Source organism: Eucyclogobius newberryi, unplaced genomic scaffold (assembly GCF_026437365.1).
Source record: "Eucyclogobius newberryi isolate DKJ021-1_F unplaced genomic scaffold, fEucNew1.0.hap1 SCAF_10, whole genome shotgun sequence".
NCBI classification, from domain to species: domain Eukaryota; kingdom Metazoa; phylum Chordata; class Actinopteri; order Gobiiformes; family Gobiidae; genus Eucyclogobius; species Eucyclogobius newberryi.
The window spans coordinates 15890880-15911321 of NW_027315724.1; the positions used below are offsets into that span (position 1 = coordinate 15890880).

A 20442-nucleotide genomic window follows, 5' to 3' on the forward strand; every position below is an offset into this window, starting at 1 on the left:
GTGATGTCTTCAGTCTTTTCCTCACCGTGGCATTCATCATTGTCCTTGTAAAAAGGTTATTTTTCATAGAATGTTAAAGGTTTTAATTGAAAAAAACATGAATAACAGTCTTAGATTAAATTAACACGTTCATTTGCATACACAAATAACAGACAATGACATGAACACTTTTCATACGCACGTAGCCTACACAAGAACATTGAAATGACAATGACAAACGGCATGAAACAATATTTAAAACATCTGAAGAGCACATCAACATTGCATTGACGCTGCCATAAAATGAGCAAGAAGATATGACACATTTACATTATAGTTGCTCAGGTTTAGTGAAATGGAGAAGGTAAATGACGAAAACTGATCTGATCTGATGGTAATACTAATCCACTAGTGTCTCTGGTCAAAACTGAAGTTATAATAATGAAATGCACGCACTAGTGACGTTCTAATGAAACACTGAAGTTCTGAAGCCCCAGAGTCAGCATTGGTTGAAGTAGCAGCGCCATCTATTGGTAAAAGAGAGCCATTGACGTCAACAGTAAGATTTGGCTCTTCACACTTTTGTGACAGCATTTGTTACAAAAATATTGTTACAACAGTAGAATCATCAAAATACTTAACAATATTACCTACATGGCATTTGATAACTGTATTACAATCTATATGAAACAATTTGTTGTTCTACTTGGCCCTTTACCCGTTCCCTGGGTAATTAAACATACAGAGAAGATGTATGTTTTGTATAACAAAGGCATGATTTTGAAATAAGTCAGTCTTTTCGATTTAGTAGCTAACTGATACAGCTCCAATTATTTATAATGTCTATGTTTACACCAATTCCCTTTATTGCCACAAACATCTGAAAAAGCAATGAATGACCCAACATTAAACTGCGAGCCTAGGTCCATATTACTCTCTTCACAAAGCAAAGCCTTATTCTAACAGATTACCCATAACCCATTTCCCAACTTGGCTCTGACTCTAGCAGCTCAAATGTGAGTCCAAGACAAAACTTGAGACCAGCAGTGCTTGAAAATTAGGTTCAGTCCGTAAAAATGAACTGCATTTTTGCATTTTTCTTGTCTAAGAATTCCCATTTCTCTCAGTCAAAAATATACATATAAATAAAACTAGCTAGACTTTTAGTTTAAGGCTGATGGCTATATTTTGTTGCGATACATAAAAGATTGAAATGATTATATTAAATAAGGCCACATGTATAACAGTGACAAATTAACAATGCAGTATACAGTATGTTTTAAAAAGTAAAAAGTAATTTTGAAGTCCACTTGGGATAAAGTTTGGCGCTCGATTGTCGGAGCATTAACAAGCGTGTTTGGACCACTCACAGCTTTGCAGCACAGTTTATTTCTGCTGCTGCTGCTGCTGCCTGAGGCTTTCCAACAACATCCTCTTGTGTGCAGGGTCCAGCACTCCCGACTCCTCCAGGTCCTCTTCTGTGATGTCACTGGAGGCCACAAACAACAGATTCAACACATTGGAGTACTCTTATTTTATGATTTTTGTAAATGAGCATACCTTAGAAACTCCAGATCATCCCAGCCATTGTGTAAAAGGCCCTGCTCATACTGCTCCAGTCCTAAACGCTGCAGCCACTCGCCCACTGAAGAGTCCACCAGAGACAATGAAGAGCTACTGCTGCCCCAGAGTGCCTGCGGAAAAGAAACAAACGTACGATTAAAGTCAATTTACAACCCTAATAAATATAATAGAAAAGGCTCTTAAGGGGGGAAACATAGTCAAGCTAATGTTGTTGATTCTCGTTTTCGTTGGTATAAAACATAAGAAAATCAATAGTGCACACAGCTATATTTGTATTAAAGCTCACCCTTTAATATACATCAGTTGTTTTTTAAGCCGCTACGATAACCAACATTTGTCTTGCTGTTGTGGCTGATGACTGATATTTACCAACACTGACATTAAGATTTTCAATTTACAGTAAAGTTGACAAATTAACATTTTGCTTTTGTAAAAAATACTAACAAAATGCATTTATTGTGGATATTTAATTAATTGTTGCATGTGTAAACATGCCGCCCCTTTGTGCCCACACATGGGCACAAAGGGGCGGTGCAAAAATAATAATAAAAAGGTGCAAAATATCAGCCAAATTTTCAATATCCGACAAATGCCGTTATCTGAGGAAACCTCCAATGTCACCGATAACCCATCCATGAAAAACAGTCTCATTCAAAGCCAGGCCAGACCAAAAAGAGGAAGGTCTGGTAAGTGTCATTTATAGAGCTTTGCTCTATGTCAGGGCGGTTCAACTGGCGGCCAAACCCAGCCCACTTAGCAATATGGTCCGACCGTATTGCTAAGTGGGCCAAGTTTGTCCTTAGTGCACTATGTCAGCTGTTATTCAGTACCACTGTACTATGCTTTAACATCAATTGAATCAGATGATCTAATGTAATTTATATCTAAGACCTTAACGTCCTGGTTCAGATTCTGTGGTTTAATCCTGTTCAAGATGTTGCTTAAGCCTGATGTGATAATATGATTAGTCTTGGTTCAAGACTAGGTCAGGTTCTAGATCTGTTGGTTATTGACTGTAACAGGGTTAGTTTTTGCCTAGTCCTGCTTCAGTCCTGTTTTTATGTGACAGAGCAATATTTAGTTTTTATTTAATTCAGTGAAACAATAAATTTCTATTTGTTGGTATTGGGTATAATTGTGTTGCAGATTTGTATTCCGGCCCCCAGACAATGGCCCTCCGAAAAATTGTAATCACAAATGAATGAAATGAATTGCACAGCCCTAGTATTGTGGAGCTCTAAATGTTCTCAGCTTCACTGTGATGCATACCTCTTCAGGCATGTCCTCTGCTATGCTCTCTGGGATTGGATTTCTGGGAGGGAATGTGCGACAGGCGTCAAGTCCAAAAGCCATAGCCTGCCCCCTGAGTGGAGGCGGTGCGGAGGGGGCTCGTGGGGGTGGTCCAGTAAACTCGCTCTCACTCAGTGTCTTTGCCATTTGCAGCACAGAACAAGACTGGTCATCCATTAGACTGGCCGCCACTGCAGCCGCCCCGCCTCCTCGCCTGAAACCCTCTCCAGCGGCAGGACTGGCCGTGGGAATCCGGACCTCTGTCAGATCTGGATAAACGGGTCGTGGTTTTGGAAAAGGCACTTCGGTAACCATCTCCAGGGCTCCTTTGGGCAGAGGGGGAGGGGGGAAGTCCGGTGGGGGGCGGTTGAGTGAGCTGCCTGTCACCCCGACACGTGTCAGCGCTGCTCCACAGGCGTGGTCATCCTCAGACGGGCCCTCCTCACTGATGGTTCTGACCGGGTGTCCTGTTAAGAGTACTCGGGGGTGAGAGGGTCCCAAGGCGCCGCAGGGGGGTTTGGCACGAGCGCCAGAGGAAAGGGGCGGGGCTTTAGTTGCTGGGGCACTGGCAGAGGTAGGAGATGTGAGAAGGTCAGGGGAGACCGCCGCTGCAGACTGGTTGGTGACACCTTCCAGGATGTAGTAGGCAGGATTGTTGTAGCTGTTGTTGACGGGGGGCTCAGCGTCTGAGGGATCCTGTCTTGGCCTGAGTGGGACAAACAAACAAGCTTTAATGAACACTTCTGTCCAGTTTTTAAATTTGGAAATTGTCTTTATTTACCTGGCTGAAGTGTCCTCTTTACTATTCCGCTCTCCCTCCTCACTGACCTTCCCCAATTCTCCAAGTTGTTTACGAACCAGAGAAGGCCTAAGAAATGGATTAATGAATAAACTCATATTTGTCAATTACAATAATCATAAAATACTGAAAGTGCCCATGACAGGTCGGACGACTCATTGAAATAATGAAGATAAATAGATTTTGAATTTTGCTAAAAAATTATGAAAAGTTTTATCACAGAATAGCTCATTATTTTGTTTTTTAATTTTACTTCCTGTTTGTAATTGATGACATCACACTAGGAAATTACCCAGTAAAGTAAACACAGGGCAAAAAATCTTCTATTAACACATTTTTTAATTTGACAAATAAAAATATATAACGCACCTTTATTTTGTTTAATTCATGTTTAGAGGGCTAAAAAAAAGTAGCTTCTTTTGAGTAAATTATGCATAAACTTTGACTGGAATGAGTGTCCCTAGTGTGATATCACTTCCTGTCATTTTCTAGATTGCTCTACTTTTCTCCACAAATACATACTCGATTGATATAAACTATAATTTATATTTACAACCGGTATAAATACACTAAATAAAGTCAAAATTATAAAATCGTAAAAACCTGTCATACGCACAGTCATAGATTCTCAAAAAAATTACTAACTTTACATATTCATGTCCTGTCCTTGGATGGATAGTCATTTTTCCTTTAGGTCCTCCAGTTTCATCTTTGTCCACGCTAATCCACTCTGCAATACAATTATGACAAAACTTTAATCTACTTAAAACTAAGCATAGACTCTTTAGGATTATGTGATGATTTTAAAGCACAGAAGCTATTCAAAACATATGTCCTTACCATAGAGTCTCTCTCTGGTTCCCATTCTTTCAGAGGGAACTCGCACTCTCATTAAACCCCGGATATTCCCCGTCTCCTCGCCGCGATGGGACAAGTAGGTGTGAAACTGCTGTGGTGTGCTGCCAATCATGGACTTCAGCGCCAAAACACACTCCCCTGGTGAATACAAATCTTTGCTTAATAAACAGACCAGTAAATGAAAATAAATAAATTAAGGGTGTTATCAAAACTGCACATACCATAGGACTCGTATCCGTCCAGGGATTTGACGGTCAGCAGCAGATGTTGGTCCTGCAGATACTCGACCTCAGAGAGCAGTGGTTTGAGCGTGGTGAGCTGCTTGCTGGACCAGCCGACGCGCAGGAAGTTAACGTTATCGCTGCTCTGGCTGTCGTTCTCGTAGCTCTTCTTAAACTCTACAGGAGTGCGGGGGCGGTTGAGGGGGAGGGAGGGCAATTGAAACAAGAGGAAGAGGGGTGAGAAGGTGAGAAGGGAACAAAGAGACGGGGTATGTTCTTGGTGCAGATCAAAACAATTATGCAATGGACAGTGAGGAAGGAACATGCAGCCAGATGTAATATACTAACTGCCTAATACAGGGGGGAGGGGTTACGATACAAAAAAGAAAGATATTCCATTTTAGGGTTGTATTTTTACTGTGCGGTTAAAAGTTAAATAGATTCAAAGTAGAAAAGTCATGTAAATTATGTTAAATCAAAACAGTGATGTTACCTTCCAAACAAGTCGAGTAGAATTCAATGAAGAACTTGGTCCTACTGGCTGTTTTCACTATAGCTTCTATGCTCTCAAACTCTATGTAGGCCTGCTCCGAGGATTTGGGCAAACCTGATTCAAAACATTGATTATTGCTTGTTTATTCATAAGTTTTTACTTTAGCTTTATATTAGGAAACATTGTACGTACCCTTCTTGGAAACAAACTGGGAGGTCACACCCACTTCATAGGTTGCAAACACAGGGGAATGGTCACTGGTCACAATATCGTCTGTACAACCTGAAACACAAGCATATTTCTATATAACCACCTATTTCCAAGCAATTCAATTCAAATGTGAACGAAAGAATGCCTTAAAAAAAAAAAAAAAAAAAAAAAAAAAACTATGATAAGTACCATACGAGTTGCAAACTATGTGTGTTTCTGGATAAGATTTCCACAGGATTCGGTCACACCAAGATGGAACATTCGTCCTCATCTACAGTAAACATGAAAATACTGTTAAGCACAGCAGCAGTGATAGAGAGAACTTCAGTTAGATCATACCCCTGTGGCCTTCTGTTTCTGCCACACATACGTATCTCGTGAGCCCCGTTCGTAACGATACGTTGGTGGGAAAGAGATTTCTTCTTCAGCTGCAGTAATTGGGAAAAAAACAGATTGAATTATACACGTTAATGCCTACGAAGCTTTCGGGCGGTTGTACCAGACTAAAGTTTCACTGACCAAAGCGCAGAAAAACCTTGTTCTTTTCCCTCTCCAAATTAAGCTGGTCCACTTTGAGAAGAGGCTCAAACTCTTTTCGATTAATGTAGTTTAAAATCTCCTGCACACAAAAGATATTTAAAGAGCTTTGTAATGCCATTTGTTTGAGGTTCCCAGACCAGCGTGATATTAGTTTACCTGTATGTCCATATCCAGTCTGTAATTGAGGTCTCCCAGCCAAAAGAGGTGAGTAAAACGCAATGAAATGTCAAAGGAACTCAGCTGTTTATCTCCTAGCGACAGCAGCCGCAGGATATCTAAATAGTTCTGGTTCCTCCTACAACAGGACAAATGTATGTTCATTGTTGTCACATACAATTACTGTACATCTTATAATATGGTATCTATGATGAGTGTACCTGGCAATCTTTTCATTCCCTGATGTCAAGTGACAGTTTACAAAGCCAAAAGAGGTACCGTTAAACATAAAAGACACACCCACGGCTCCTTTGTTACCTAAAATACACAATGACAAAATACAGTAAGCACATTATGTACGAAACAACATGTGGCATTTTTAAAAGGTAGAAGAATGTGGAAGTGTGCGTGGTTACCCAATGTGTTAGCAATTCCTGTTTTTACACTGGACATTCCCACATGGCTAATACGATTCTCATGCTCCGGCTTCACCAGCACAGCAAGCTTTATATTCCACAATGTCTGAATTGCTATCTTTAATAAAGGATTAAAACACTTTTGTTAGTGAAAGTAATGTACAATGCCATATTGACAATATTTTTTTTATAGATACACATAGTTACCAATTTGTAATCCAGTTCTGTTTGTTCTTTTAATAAGGTTCGAAGTGATTCAATCCACTCTCGATCACAGACTGAGTTTTCTTGGCTGCCAAAAACGTACAAGTCATGAGGGATAGTGACCGTCATCTCATCCAGAGTTTTCCCAAGGCCACGACACAACACCCATGATGCAATTGGCTTAGGAGCAGGCACAGACCCTAGAAAAGAAAAAGAAAATTAAAACTGGGTCCATAGTGCAGCAAAAATATTAACTTTTTTTTTTTGCAAATCGTAAGCAAACATTTACCCATGTTCCAAGTGCCAATAAATATGGAAATCATGTCAGGTTCATCCTGGTTGGAATGTTTGTTTTTCATGAGTTGCAGCAGTTGACAGAAAGCCTCTCGTTTCTATAAAATAAAAAAGTACAACATATAGTAACCACTAGATGGCAGTATGAATTAAATGAACACTCGACATATGTATCATAACCATACACTCGTAATGGCAAAAACACAGTACAACAGTAAAAGTAACACTAAAAAGTGGTAAACCTAAAACCTCACACATATACAGGCATCAATGAATGGAAATTAGCAACATAAAACATAAACATAGAATGATTTCACTTTAATCTTACATTAACAAATACAGAAAGACTGGTTTGACTGACACTAAAGTGTTTGCTAACCTTTGCACTTGCAAATATGAAGTCTTTCCTTTGGCTCTTGTCCTTCTCCTTTTCAAAGACTATTCCCAGTTTATTCTGAACTCTTTGTGACTTGATCAGCTGACGAACTGGGAAAGAAAGAAAGATTCAGTTTAGCTCAATGGGGAAGAAAAACATTGTGAACATGTTAATGACGGACTCACTTTTATCATGTGTAAATGTGGTCCAGTCTTCTTGGCTGTCTTTCACCTTCTTCATCACCACAAGTCTTCCTCCCTCCACATCCACAGACAGTGTGTACTTTTGACTCTTACCGATCTTTGTCAGTTCAGCCAGGTAGACATCCAGCTTTACCTGTTTGGGAAATGTATGTATACTGTTTGCAACTGAAATATGTGTAAATAAATTTGACAAAATCTATGTTACTCAGCTCTGTTCTTCACAAACAGGAAACGATTATGTAACAACTATGTAAGCGTCCTTAGCCTTCCACTATTTGCTTTAATAATCTGTTGTATTTCAAGAATATCTAAGACGCTATTTAATGACTGCAAGACATATACGTAGTGCTCAATCCATCAGCGTAGATTAAACGATATAACACATTTTCCTTTATATCTTTTTAACAAATATTTTATTTATCTGTGTGGCAAGTCCAAAGGCATTGACAAGGCCACTACAAACACAAAAATGGCATGAAAAAGAGGAAAAGATATCATGCGTTTCTGTGTGAGTGTGTTCTGTACCTCAAAGGCTTGCACTGGGATGGATTTACTGTTACGCATGGAGGGTGGAGGAGGGGAGCCCGGAGAGGCCAAGCTCATGTCCTGGAGAGCTTTAAGAGCCTTGTAGAGAAAAAATAATAATAAACATGAATGAATTAAACTGAATTACAGAGTTAGGGTCAGGGTTTCAAACACAAAAACACTCTGAAACAGGATTGTTTTCACTCCCATTGTTGGTGTCAACAAGGAAACCGCTTCCCATTTCCTGGAGGATCTACAGCAGCAGCAGACTTGTGGCAGAGTGACAACATACTATAAGGCGAGATATTGTCTCTAGGTTGATTGTGCAGTGGCTATTTCCTTCCTCAGCAGCTCTTCTAACATTATGGTTACATTAGTGCAGGAAAGCAAGGGCATGATTATAAAACAAGTGTTACACATTATAGCTAAGTTTCAGTTGCACTCTGTAGCCTTCCTCAGCCTGTGACGTATCTGCTTGGCTTATTTAAACAGATTTTGGCAGAAACTTTCAAGGTATGATAAAACAGAAGTCTGTTCATAGTATATAATTATATCAGAAGACCTAATAAACCTAATCGGACTAAGTGTTACACAATTTAGTAAAACCGCCACAGACATTGTTGTGCACTAACGGAGTTATTTGTACTTTCAACCCTAAAAATAATAGAGTAGTGATTTCTACTTGCTCCTATAATCCAAACATTCTTACCTTCTTCTCTATTGAGGAGAGCAGGTCTTTGAGAATGGCCAGCTTGGTCACAAGGTTCTCCAGCTCCTGGTCACCACCCTGATTTACAGACTGTTAAGACACAGAAGATATTCACTTAAATCTCTATATCTATTACATGTCAATGTGTCGATCTAAACATTTTACTAGTTAATTTAAGTAAAATGCATAGTTGTGCTGGCTTACCTAGGCTTTGGACCGGTTGGCTCCAAATAGTCATGTCGAGTGTGTGCTAAGATGTACTTTCTCATGCGTATTATTTCATAAAACTGACTTGTTCTGATTGGCTGAGGCACACACAAGAGGCCTATGTTTTAAAGAGGATTAATAACCTGCCAACTGGTTACTTAGAAGCATTATGTCACCAATTCTGTTTTTAAGTTGAAGTTGTTTCCAATACAACTATTTAATGTATCCGTATTTCAAAAAGTACACAAAACAAAGTTACCTGTTGAATCATCTTTGACACCATGAAGGCACTTTGCTGGTCAAAGACTTTAGACAGTATCTCCAACCCAGACAACACTTTGTCCACCTCCCTGTTTAGGAAAGAAACATATCTTTATTGTACAATGCTTAAATGTGCATCAGAAGAGACTGGACATAAACATATAAACATGACACAGACAGTGAGTAAATAATAATAATAATAATAATAATAAGACATGTGCAATACTGATTTAACCATGTGCAATACTGTCATATTCATGTGCAATACTGAATTAACCATGTGCAATACCGTCATATTCATGTGCAACTACTGTTGTACTCACAAGCAATTAAGGCCATATTCATGTGCATACAACTGATGTAAATAAGAGTGTTCTATTTTGTTTTTTTTAATTCTGTTTACTTACTTACTATTACCTAGTCTTGTGCTAGCTATTTTTACTTTATTTAATTTTATTCTATTATCATTATTTTATTTTTTATCTTTTTATTTATCTATTTTATTTTCCCCCCCCTCCATTCCCTATTAAGATAGGAGGAGTTTTGTTAATAAGAGTTTTTTTGTTTTGTTCATAAGAATTCGATTAAGAAAGAAACTTCCTATAATCTGTCCTTTCCTCCTGTATCTACTGCGTTGTAACAACGAAATTTCCCCTTGTGCGGACATTAAAGGATTATCTTATCTTATAACATTAAGACATTCAGTTAAATAAAAATGACAGCATGATATTGTCCAGCGTATGAGCCCCATTTTCAAGTCTGAATGTAAATAATGTTTTTTTTTTTTTTTCAAATGTCAGTTGTAATTTGGGTCCAGTCTGCTGCCAAAAGTACGCTCCAAAAAGCTATCAATTTATTGTGTCCAAGGCAAGTTTTGAGGCCCAGATACATAGTATACAAGTCAGATGGCAATGACAAAAATAGTCTGCAGTGCCTTGTTAAACGCTGCTGATGGAGGGCCACTTGGCAGCCACAGTTTCTCCAATAATTCCCTGTGAATAATGAGCACTTTGACATAGTTTTATAAAAAATGTGATATGTTTGTCCAACAGATTTCTTTCTAAACAAGTGATTTTGTTGTATTTCATTGAGAAGTATACATTTCCCCCCCCCATTCTTAATCTGTGTTGGATATCATCACCCTTGAAAAGTTCCATTTTATTCAGTATGCCTTAATTAAACATTTCAAACAGAGGTGTTTTTTTTATTCCTTGGTTGTAATAACTCCTTTTTGTAAGTACCTATAAAAGTCCTGTTTCTCCAAGTCAAAATATTCCTTTAACATATTTAACATGCTTTTCATTTGAAGTAATCTGGTTAAAAAACAAACAAACAGTTATCCAAACCATTGGTGCTGTTTGGGACAAATCTTTCATCATAATTAAGCCAACCAGCTAAATATTTGAACAGATTTTTCAATGTAATTAAACTATCATTGCGACTTCTGTGCTCACACTGGCTCCATGAAAGTGATTAACATAAAAACGACACCGTGATGAAGTATAATAGTAGGACTAAATGAGTAGCACTTTGTATTCCTGATTGCACGTCTAACATGCAGTATTCCACTCAGTCCGTGCCTCTTTGCTTCCCGTACCCATTGAGCCGTTTACATGAAGCCACTAGCGTCTTGTTGAGGTGAGGGAGGGAGCAGGCTCCTTGTTTAACTGCCTCCAGGTCCAGAGCGTAGCTGCCTTTGAGGTACTCGTGGGAAATGGTGCTCAGGCCGTTAGCGGCTGGCGTGCTAAAATTCAAAACAGACAGATTTACACATAGGTTAGTATATATAGTAAACTGCTGCCACCAAATGATTCGACTTTGAAATTGACAAAGCATCAAGTCAGGATTGGTTTATTCACCCTTTGTTTCTAATAACGGCCTTATGGTTTGCCTAAAAATAACGTTTACATGTCTAGATGTGTACAGTCAGGGTTTTTAGAATCAAACACTTCCTCTAATCCAAGGAGCTGACTCGAGTCTGTATGTTACCACCCACCGGCACAAACATAGCCCAGACAGACAGAGTTTACCAGCACAACTTCCCCATCCCCCACGTGCTGCTGCCCCAACCAGATTTGTATCTACAGACCAACAAATCCACAACTTATAATGCGTTCATTTTATGTCTTCTGTTGTCAGCATCAATCGAGTTTGTGCCTTTCTTTGATAACTTTGATTTTAGCCACATTATTTCTATAAAAACAGTGACAATACAATGATTAAAACATACGTGGGCCTGGTCATGAAAACCTCTGACTGAAACAGAAAATGCACAACTCTTAGAAAAAAAAGCAAGGTGAGGTCAGGGAACTCTCCGTTTAGCGTCTAGCATCATCTGTGTGCAACATGGCTTTCAACAGGATGTGGTTTTCCTTTTACACAGTCAAAAAGGTGCACCAGGCAGCCAAGGGAGCAACATCCATGCTCATTCACATATCTTGGTGTATGAAAAGAACAGCTCTCTTGCTTAGTTTGCTTAGTCGTTTCAAAGATGGCTGAAAATAATAAAGTTAAATTGCGCTAATACGATTGTAATCCGTACCTTTCAGTGGGCGTGTCTGTTCCAGGGGGCGTGGAGGTCGAGGCGGATCGCGGAGGGAGTGGTGGTTTTTCATCTTCACCATCTACAAAAAGTATTTCCAGTGATGAATGCGTTTTATTAACAAGACGAAGGAGAGTTCGAGTCGAGTTATGTACCAGAATAGTCCCTGTCGTCGCTCACAGCAATTTCCTCTCGGTCCACTGTGTACAGCAAAGTGGTCACCAAACCCTGGCTTGGTTGGAGGTATAATGACACCAGTTCTGTTAATGTCTTGAACCGTTTGGGCTGCACACCCTGAGACGTCTGAGAAAGGCACATTCATGAATTAACATTATTTAGAGCAATCCGTCTTCATAGATATGTAGAATATAACAGTGAACATAGAGCTTAAAAGAGACATATTTTTTCAGGTACTACTGAACTATAACAGAAGTAGATTATCATTTTACATTTTGTTGTGACTGTAATATTGATCTAAATCAGCTGCAATAAAAACAGGTTTATTGACTTCCTGTTCAAAACTGCAAAACCAACTAATAATTCCCCGCCTCTTCATAGTGACATTTTGCGGTTACAAAAATAAAAACATTTGAATGACATTCTGCTGCTTGTAAACTAGCTACATAATATTTTAGAACCCGGCATGTGTCACTAGGAGTCTTAAGAGTCAAATGATTACTTGTATATATCTATACGTGAATCAATCAAAACACAAGTCTGAATAAACTAATGATGAGGAGGCACTGTTGTAACACGGTTAAACCCTCATTTAAGTTGAGTTGCACAAAACGTCTCCTTTAATAATATGTTTGGTCTAATAGCACTATGAAGATATGCTCGCTTGTCTGTTTTGCATAACAAGACACATTCCCATTGGCAGTTTTTTTCTTTAGCTTGTGAACACTGAATCAATTGTGTTGTTCGTGGCCAATAGGAGGCCATGTTAACTGTAGTAACTATAACTGCTTATAGGTGGATGTATTTAAGTACAACTACCAGACCTTGTGGTTGTGGTCAGAGAGTGCTACCCACATCTCAACAGAGAATAACAAAAAAAAAAAAGAAGGTCTAAATACTGTAAATCATTTGGGTTTAGTGTTTTATCTGGCAGTTAGATGGTCTATAATTTGCCGCATGTGCCAAGTCTTCAAATAGTAAACGATAGCACAGTGTTGGAGTTTGTGTGATGGTGGCGACAACCTCACAGCTGTTGGGCATGAGACACAAAGAGGCTGCTGTTGTCCCACACATGTACAAGAGTGTTTGGAGATCTGATCCAACAAAAACGTCTCTGCCCACTGCCAGTGCAACACTACTGAAGTCAGCCCTTTCTCCCCCACGTACAGGCAGGATACACCCAGCTTAAGTCTGTACCTGGACAGCTAGAAAGCACTCTTCATCTGGGAGGATTCTGTACGTGTGGACGTGCTTCTGAAACCTGGAGAGAAACAAGCAAATCAGGAAAGAATTAGGGCTTTTATTGGCTTATATATTTCATAATCTGAACATTTGATTTGCATTGGTGGAGGGGTTGTTCTTATTTTTTGTAGTATGAGAACATTGAGGTTTGAATAGTTACGTTATAATTGTTTATATAACAACAAAACAAACATTCAAATATTAAGAGTTAAAAGGCACAGCAGCTATGTAGTAGTGGTTTATTGAGTTCCAGAAACAGTTTTTAAATACAATTATTAAGTAATTGTGCTTATTACTTACACAAAGCTGATTAGCCGAGGTCAAGCGTTTTTAGGGAATTGAAAACAGACTTCAGGAACCAAAAGAATGACATATCAAACTTTCAAAAGGTTCAATAGGACTTCCATTGTCTTTGATGATACATACATGACCCTGAATGGCGAAGGGGGGGCTTAAATGGTGTGGAAAACCCAAACCTGTCGCTGTCCATCACAGCACACAGGCTGTTGTCCTTTATTCTTACTGTAGCACACCATAACATGACAAAGATAACACTATTGTTAAACTGCAATATTTCTGGCTTAGAAATAATTGTGTCTGCGGTCTATTTTACACCACTCCAGACTTTTAAATCAGCTAAAGATCAATACTTCAACAGTGAGATTGGACACCCATAACACGCCCGCAGCCCCCACTTCAATGATTTTTATGTCTACTCTTCTGTCTGCCCAGTGGACTGGACACAGAACGTCCAATTTACCAATCAAATGTTGAGCTCCGTCTGTGCATGTGACACACAAGCCCCCATTGTGGAACTGTTAGTGAGAGTTAACACATAAACCTCTGCCCCACGTCCTGCTCAACGCCCTGGAACCGAACACATACAAATACCCAGGAAAGAATAAATCCATGTCAGGATTTCTTCCCTGTCACAGAACTCAGCTGGTTTTCCGGTCTTTCCAGGTCATTATCAGGGAAACATAAAATACACTGGGTCCTGCTAAGTCTAAAGAAGAATTCCATGTCAATTTGAGTGACACACTGCAGGTGTTCTCTTTTCTACATAGTGTCAACAGACTAAAAAGCAGCAAATCAAGTGGAAAAATTACATTAAATGTCAGCAACAGTTTGTAATTAACATAATACCTGTCATTACTTTGACATGGCTCAATTACCGGTATGTAAACATGATGTATCTGGCTTAATAACATTTTCACTACCGGTACATCACGTCTCCATGGAGATGTTGCCCGGAATGTTCCACACCGTTGCATTTAGCTTATTTAATTCAATACATTTAATTACAGCTGTTTTTTTTTTTGCAAAAACAAGGCCTTAAAGAACTTGCATTCTTACTGTGAGCAGAGTCGCCGCTCCATAGACCTGTCCTGGCTGTAACTTGGACCTGGTATGTTATTTGTCTCTATGGAGATGGACAATTCTAATTCCAAGGACTGGGCTTTTAATCATTGACATTTACTGACACACATTTCCTCCTCCAAAGTCAGAACTCTACTCCAAACTAGAGGTGGAGCAAATATTGGATAATACAGCAGCTGCTATTTTGGAGATTATCGACTATATTGACGGTTAAAACATTGCCATACTTGAAACACAACCAAGACATTTACGGACACATTTGAGCTCATTCCTGATGCATTGTCTAAAATTGTTAGAGATGATGTAAATAAAATCATCCAGTCAGTTTTATCAATATTGTTTATCAATATCACCCACGCCTACTCCACACCACATGGTTTTGATTTTTTTTTTTTTATCAATAATTGCCAGCCCTATGTTTGTGTGGAACATTCCAGGCAAAGCCATAACACCTACAATGGTGTAAAGCAGGTGGCAAACACAGAAAACTTACATAGAGCAACTTTAACTAAATGCAGTGGTTAAACGTGGTTAATGCATATTTTTGGACACTTGATTTTAGTTTAGTCCCCAACAGTGAAATGGCTTTTGTTTTCGGGAGGAAAATACAAGTCGCAACAGTGCTGAAGTGTGTCTTCCTGTTGGCTCGGAGAGGAGATCCTCCACAGGGCCGTGAGGTAAATACTATTGTTTCAGGAGCAGCTAAACTATAACAGGCACATGCATCGGAAAGGTTTATGATAGAACAAACAGACAGGGATGGTTTAAAATAAATGTTAGAACCAGTTTGTCCTTTTCAAGTATTTCTTGAACTGATCAGACTGAAGATTAAACTTTTGCTGATATACATCCATTGATCCACTACAAAAGAAGGGGGGGGAATTAATACAATAAACCTGACTATAATTGAAGAGAAATCTACAATGCATGCACGTTTGTTTCAAAATACATTTATGAATGTTGCGGACCAGTTGAAGTTCATCACAATTTTTTTTGTTCGTCACAAATCCCTAAGCTGCGCGCAGTTTAACTGCTTGGGCATTTATGTTTCCTCCATTAACAACACAACATTTTACATTTAAGTTATTTTTTTTTATTTAGATGCTTTACCATACTGTTACACCACATATTTAAATACCGCTTTATAATAACTAACATTTTCCGCACTATAGGGCCCACTGTCATTGAATGGTCTATTTTCGATCATTTTTCATATATAAAAGCACATCAGACCAACAGTCAGTTAAGTCGAACTTTATTTATGCAGTATGCACGGAAAGTTGCCAGCTTTTCTTCATAATATTTTGGCAGTTACTGCCATTATATTAATTCATCCTTATATAAGGCGCACTGTCGTTTTTTGAAAAGATTAAAGGCTTTTAAGTGCGCCGTAAAGTCCGGAAAATACAGTACAGATAAATTTGCTTTAACAAAAGCATGATAAAACACTTAATTCATAATGAATATATAGTTTATTATGCATGATTCAGGCTTTGTAACTACTTAATTAAGTGTTAGGAATTAGGTAGTATTACTATAAGCCTGAATACTTATATAATATAACACATCATGTTCATGCTAAGACAGGAATAAGTATTACCTATTTTTTTAAATCATTTTGCATTATAACCAAAGAATAATATTTAAAAAAATGGATTGACACTGACAATCCAAAGCATCATGATGGTGTACACAAAATATCATAAAAACAGCAGCAAGATTAGCCAATAATGAAGCAGACGATCTGGATACACGGAAATGATTATATACATTTTTACTCATGCTTTAAATATTTATGAAATTGTAAAAATTATCTGTCAATATGATGGCACATTTTGAATTACCATTGTGTTTTATTCTGTTGTTATGTGTGCATTGCGGGGATAAGGCATGAAAACAGTGTAGATTGATATATAAAAATAAACTGTGAAATAAGAATGTGTTGTAACGCCTAATCAAGACCAGATGCATGCAGCTACATGACTACAATGTTGAATAATCTATTGCAATATAAGCTATAATAACGTACATGTAATAAAAAAGGTGTTCTTTAGAGGAATGTTCAAGAGTCTGATTTCAAACTCCAACCATCCGACATGTAAAGACGCGCCGGTTCGATACAAGCCTGACAAGAAAATTCAATACTCCTGAGAAAGACTGCCCCCCAACAACAAAAAATCTCACGATAAAAATGATACTCCTTTCACAATTAAGAGAAATCTAAAAGAACATTCAAAACACAGGTCAAATGAGTTTGGTCTAGTTCAAGTTTTACATGCAAATGCTAACAGCTAATTTGTAAAGTTCTGAAAATTCACCTTAGGAATATCAACTGTATAGATATTTCCTTGTGATCAGATGAATAAATTAGTTTGCAGAACCATTTCAAGATTAATTTTCATCATTCCCAAGGGCTGAAGCTAAACAATGATTTAAATATTTGTCATGTGCTATATTTTAAAACATGCCATGAGCTGAGAAAATCATTTTTACGATTCAAATTGAGCTGATTGCATGAAATTAATCTGGAAAATATTTGATGAAAACACCAAGCTCCTCAAACGGCTTCACTTCAGCTTCATCTGGGCCAAATCTTTTCATCACTTTTGCTTTCTAAACAACAAAGAATGAATAAAAAAATCCTAATTGATTAGCAAAACCACATTAGTTGCAGCCTTAATCCAGATTTTGTGCTTTTTGTGGAGCTACTTTAACTGCTTGAATGTTGTTTACACTGTAAACAGCCCCTGTTTTCACATATTTGTCGTCACATTATGTGCCTGTTGTCATCTAATGAAATGTTTAATTTTTAACAGATGAAATGTAGCTATTGTGCCATTTCCAGCATTTTCATGTTGAAACTGTTTGATTCCACATTGATTAATGCACCCACTGTCCTAATCCAAATAAATAAATACAAGTATGTATCTTCTTCTAGCTGTACCTGGCACATGAAAGAAAGTTCATATGCTAAATTGCAACTCATATAGTACAAAACTTTACATTTATGCTCAACTAAACCCGATTCATGAAAAGTGCAAAAACAACAACAAAAAACAAAAGAAGCCAATTATGGTGTATTGTAAATGCATAATTAATACCATATTGCGCTATCCCTTGAAATCGTTTTATTTTGCATTTGAACACACAGTTGATCTGATGTGAAAGGTTAAAGAGCACAGGAAGTAGATGTGGGGGATGTGATGACGCACTGACATGTGGAACTTAATAGAGTAATAAATTCAAACTTAAAACTCTAAACTTTACTTTATTTTACTTTACTGTGCCATTTACACAACACTGAAGGATCCAACTTTAACGCAGAGTAAACACAAACGCACAGAACTTGGCACGGGCTCAGCTGACAGATACGGGATGTAGGTCGAGTCAATGTCAGAGTGCTGAATCACACAACCTTCTCTATCCTGCAAACGCAAACTGTGTGGGCTGTGCACGAGGGGAGCTGCACACTGCTGGATTTGTCATTTGATTTGTTTGTACAGATTTATCACACATGCATTAGGTCATTTTTCTGTTGTGGAGAGTGTCTGGATTGTTCCATAGTACGGCTTAAACTTTTGTATTTCGTACCTATTCAATTAAAAAGAAATACAATGAAAGGCATTTTGAGTCTCACTTTGAACGGGGTCGGCCTCTACACAGATCTGACTTGTATCTTGGCCTGGTATCAGTTATCATCACCTACAAACAGATAGATGCCTCAACCAGAAAGTTTCATAGTGGACTTTTAAAGCACATAACTGATTGTTTAAATAGATACTGATTGTGTTGTTGTTGCATAATATAAAGAATACATCTGCCTATAGGACAATGTTATGTTATTTGGTTGAGGCCATTTTTATTTGTTTGTTTACTTTCTGCACAGGGCTCACGAGTCGACCACAACTTAGAAACCAGTTCGATTTGGGGCAAGGCTTTTGGTTATACAGTTTCTAAACAAGTGGCTTTGATCAACCACATTATTATTAAAAGGTCTAAACGTTCTAAACTAGAATAATCTTCCTTTAAAGCCTGCCTCAGTGCCCGTCTTTCTTCAGTGCAGTAAAACAAGGCAGAGGACGACCACAGGCAGGGCCCCAGTCTTATTTTGCCCAGATAAAATGAAGGAACACACATATTGGGCAAAGGCATATTCAAACTCTTTGGGATCGTCGACACAAAAAAACGTAGCCCCCGGAAACACGAGTCCGAGCCCTGAAAGTGTTTTGAAAGCCAAAGTTACTTACAGCACGCACAAGGCGTAAGCCCCGCTGACGCTCTCACTGTCCCGCACCAGGAAACTGCCGTCTCTCCCGGCGCGGGCCAGCAGCTCCTCGGCAGCGGCGCGGCTCAAGTCCCGGTGATACCACATCGGCGGCGCGGGGCCCATCGGAGAGAGCCCACCGACCCCTCCGCTCCCAGCCATGGCCACAGCCCTTCAGCCCAGGCTTCGACTCAAGTTGCTCCCGATGTCTTCGCAATTCTCCCGAGCCTTTCTCCTCCTCCAGAGTCGAAAGGGAAACGACACGAGCGGAAAAGCGTCCGACGGGACAAATGAAGTTAGAAAAAAAGTGTCGTAGTTACAAACTTTGGCCCCAAGTGATATTTTATAAAGCTGCGCTGTTGGTGCCCGGGCCCTGGGTTCCTGAAAAGTCTACCCACCCTCCGGGGTTCCCTGTCCCACGGAAATCAGCCTAAATTCTCACTGGACTCATGATCGAGCCTCGTCAAGCGCCGTGAGCCATGCCCGTGAGGAGGAGCACTTCCGCTTTCAAAGTAATTGTAATAACATGTTTGGTCGAATAGGTCGAATTATGTATTTATTTATTTATCTATTTGCTTTATTTTTATTTATTTAAGAAAACTATAGGCTGTAGTCTAATCCTATAGTTCAATTGTGTGGTATAATTCCCCTAGAAGTTGTTGTTGTAGCAGTAGTAGTAGTGGTAGTAGTAGTAGTAGTAGTAGTAGTAGTAGTAGTAGTAGTAGTAGTAGTAGTAGTAGTAGTAGTAGTAGTAGTAGTAGTAGTAGTAGTAGTAGTAGTGGTAGTGGTAGTAGTAGTAGTAGGCATGAGATGACAAAATGCGTTATGCAGGTTTTTGGAGGGAACGTAGCTTTAATCATGTTTCATAAGGTAATTGTTCTCTTTTCCCAAAACGAACAAACACAGACTAGACAAAGCATGAGATTGCAATAGTCTGGGAGGGGTGTGTCAATGATCTTAGAAAAGCTAAGTATTTATAGCCACAGGGACAGCAGCCATCCCAACGTTATTTTTGGCTATGGCATCACACTATTAATTTGTCAGTAACATCGTATGTCAAAATAAAAGCATGAGGCAGTGTGTGATCTTTGAAATGATAGGTTTTTAACCTTTATTTCACTTATACATTGCATTCAATACATGCAATCTCTAATGAGCAACAATTGAGGCTAGTTCCAATTCTAAATACAATATTTGGATTATTTGTTGTTTGTCATTTTCATTTATTTACAGTGGCAAAAAAAATGCAGGTAGTCTTGCTGAAATCCTTAGGATGCCTACTTTCTGTATTTAAAACTGTGTGTAATGTTTTTTGCAAAATAAGGTTCACCGTTTTGTTGTAGAAGTCAAAAAACATTTTTGGGGTATCTTTGGTACTGATTGTATTTGGGACACTACTTTGCCCAAGTGATTTAATCATCTAAAACGTAGCCTAATTGTAAACACGTGTGAAAATATTTGCCATAAACTGAGTTAATGCATTTGAAAACTTTCTTCGTTTCTCTTTCTTTC

At 38.6% G+C, this 20442-nt stretch overlaps 1 protein-coding gene across 1 annotated transcript; it reads right to left on the reverse strand.

The window, feature by feature from the left end:
* Positions 1-56: 56 nt before the first annotated feature.
* Positions 57-19203, reverse strand: inppl1a (inositol polyphosphate phosphatase-like 1a). Its single transcript, XM_072461830.1, has 27 exons — positions 18914-19203; positions 13242-13305; positions 12023-12170; positions 11868-11949; positions 10923-11069; positions 9324-9414; positions 8858-8947; positions 8149-8247; positions 7606-7756; positions 7424-7530; positions 7040-7142; positions 6754-6950; positions 6547-6664; positions 6352-6448; positions 6131-6269; positions 5954-6053; positions 5774-5862; positions 5624-5705; positions 5417-5506; positions 5225-5338; positions 4732-4908; positions 4493-4648; positions 4298-4382; positions 3635-3721; positions 2833-3559; positions 1540-1673; positions 57-1468 (listed from the first exon to the last, which is right to left on the reverse strand). Exons 1-27 carry the CDS (start codon positions 19090-19092, stop codon positions 1366-1368), a joined length of 3756 nt encoding a protein of 1251 aa, XP_072317931.1. The 5' UTR covers positions 19093-19203; the 3' UTR covers positions 57-1365.
* Between the last annotated feature and the right edge of the window lie 1239 nt (positions 19204-20442).

Bases quoted from the DNA above. Each gene is read 5' to 3' on its own strand.
- inppl1a (XM_072461830.1), bottom strand. From the start codon at position 19,092: ATGGCTGGGAGCGGAGGGGTCGGTGGGCTCTCTCCGATGGGCCCCGCG. The intron at 12,171-13,241 runs GTACAGACTTAA...TGCCTTTCTCAG, and splicing joins AGTGCTTTCTAGCTGTCCAG to ACGTCTCAGGGTGTGCAGCC. The intron at 1,674-2,832 runs GTATGCATCACA...TCTTTTCCGCAG, and splicing joins CAGAGGACATGCCTGAAGAG to GCACTCTGGGGCAGCAGTAG.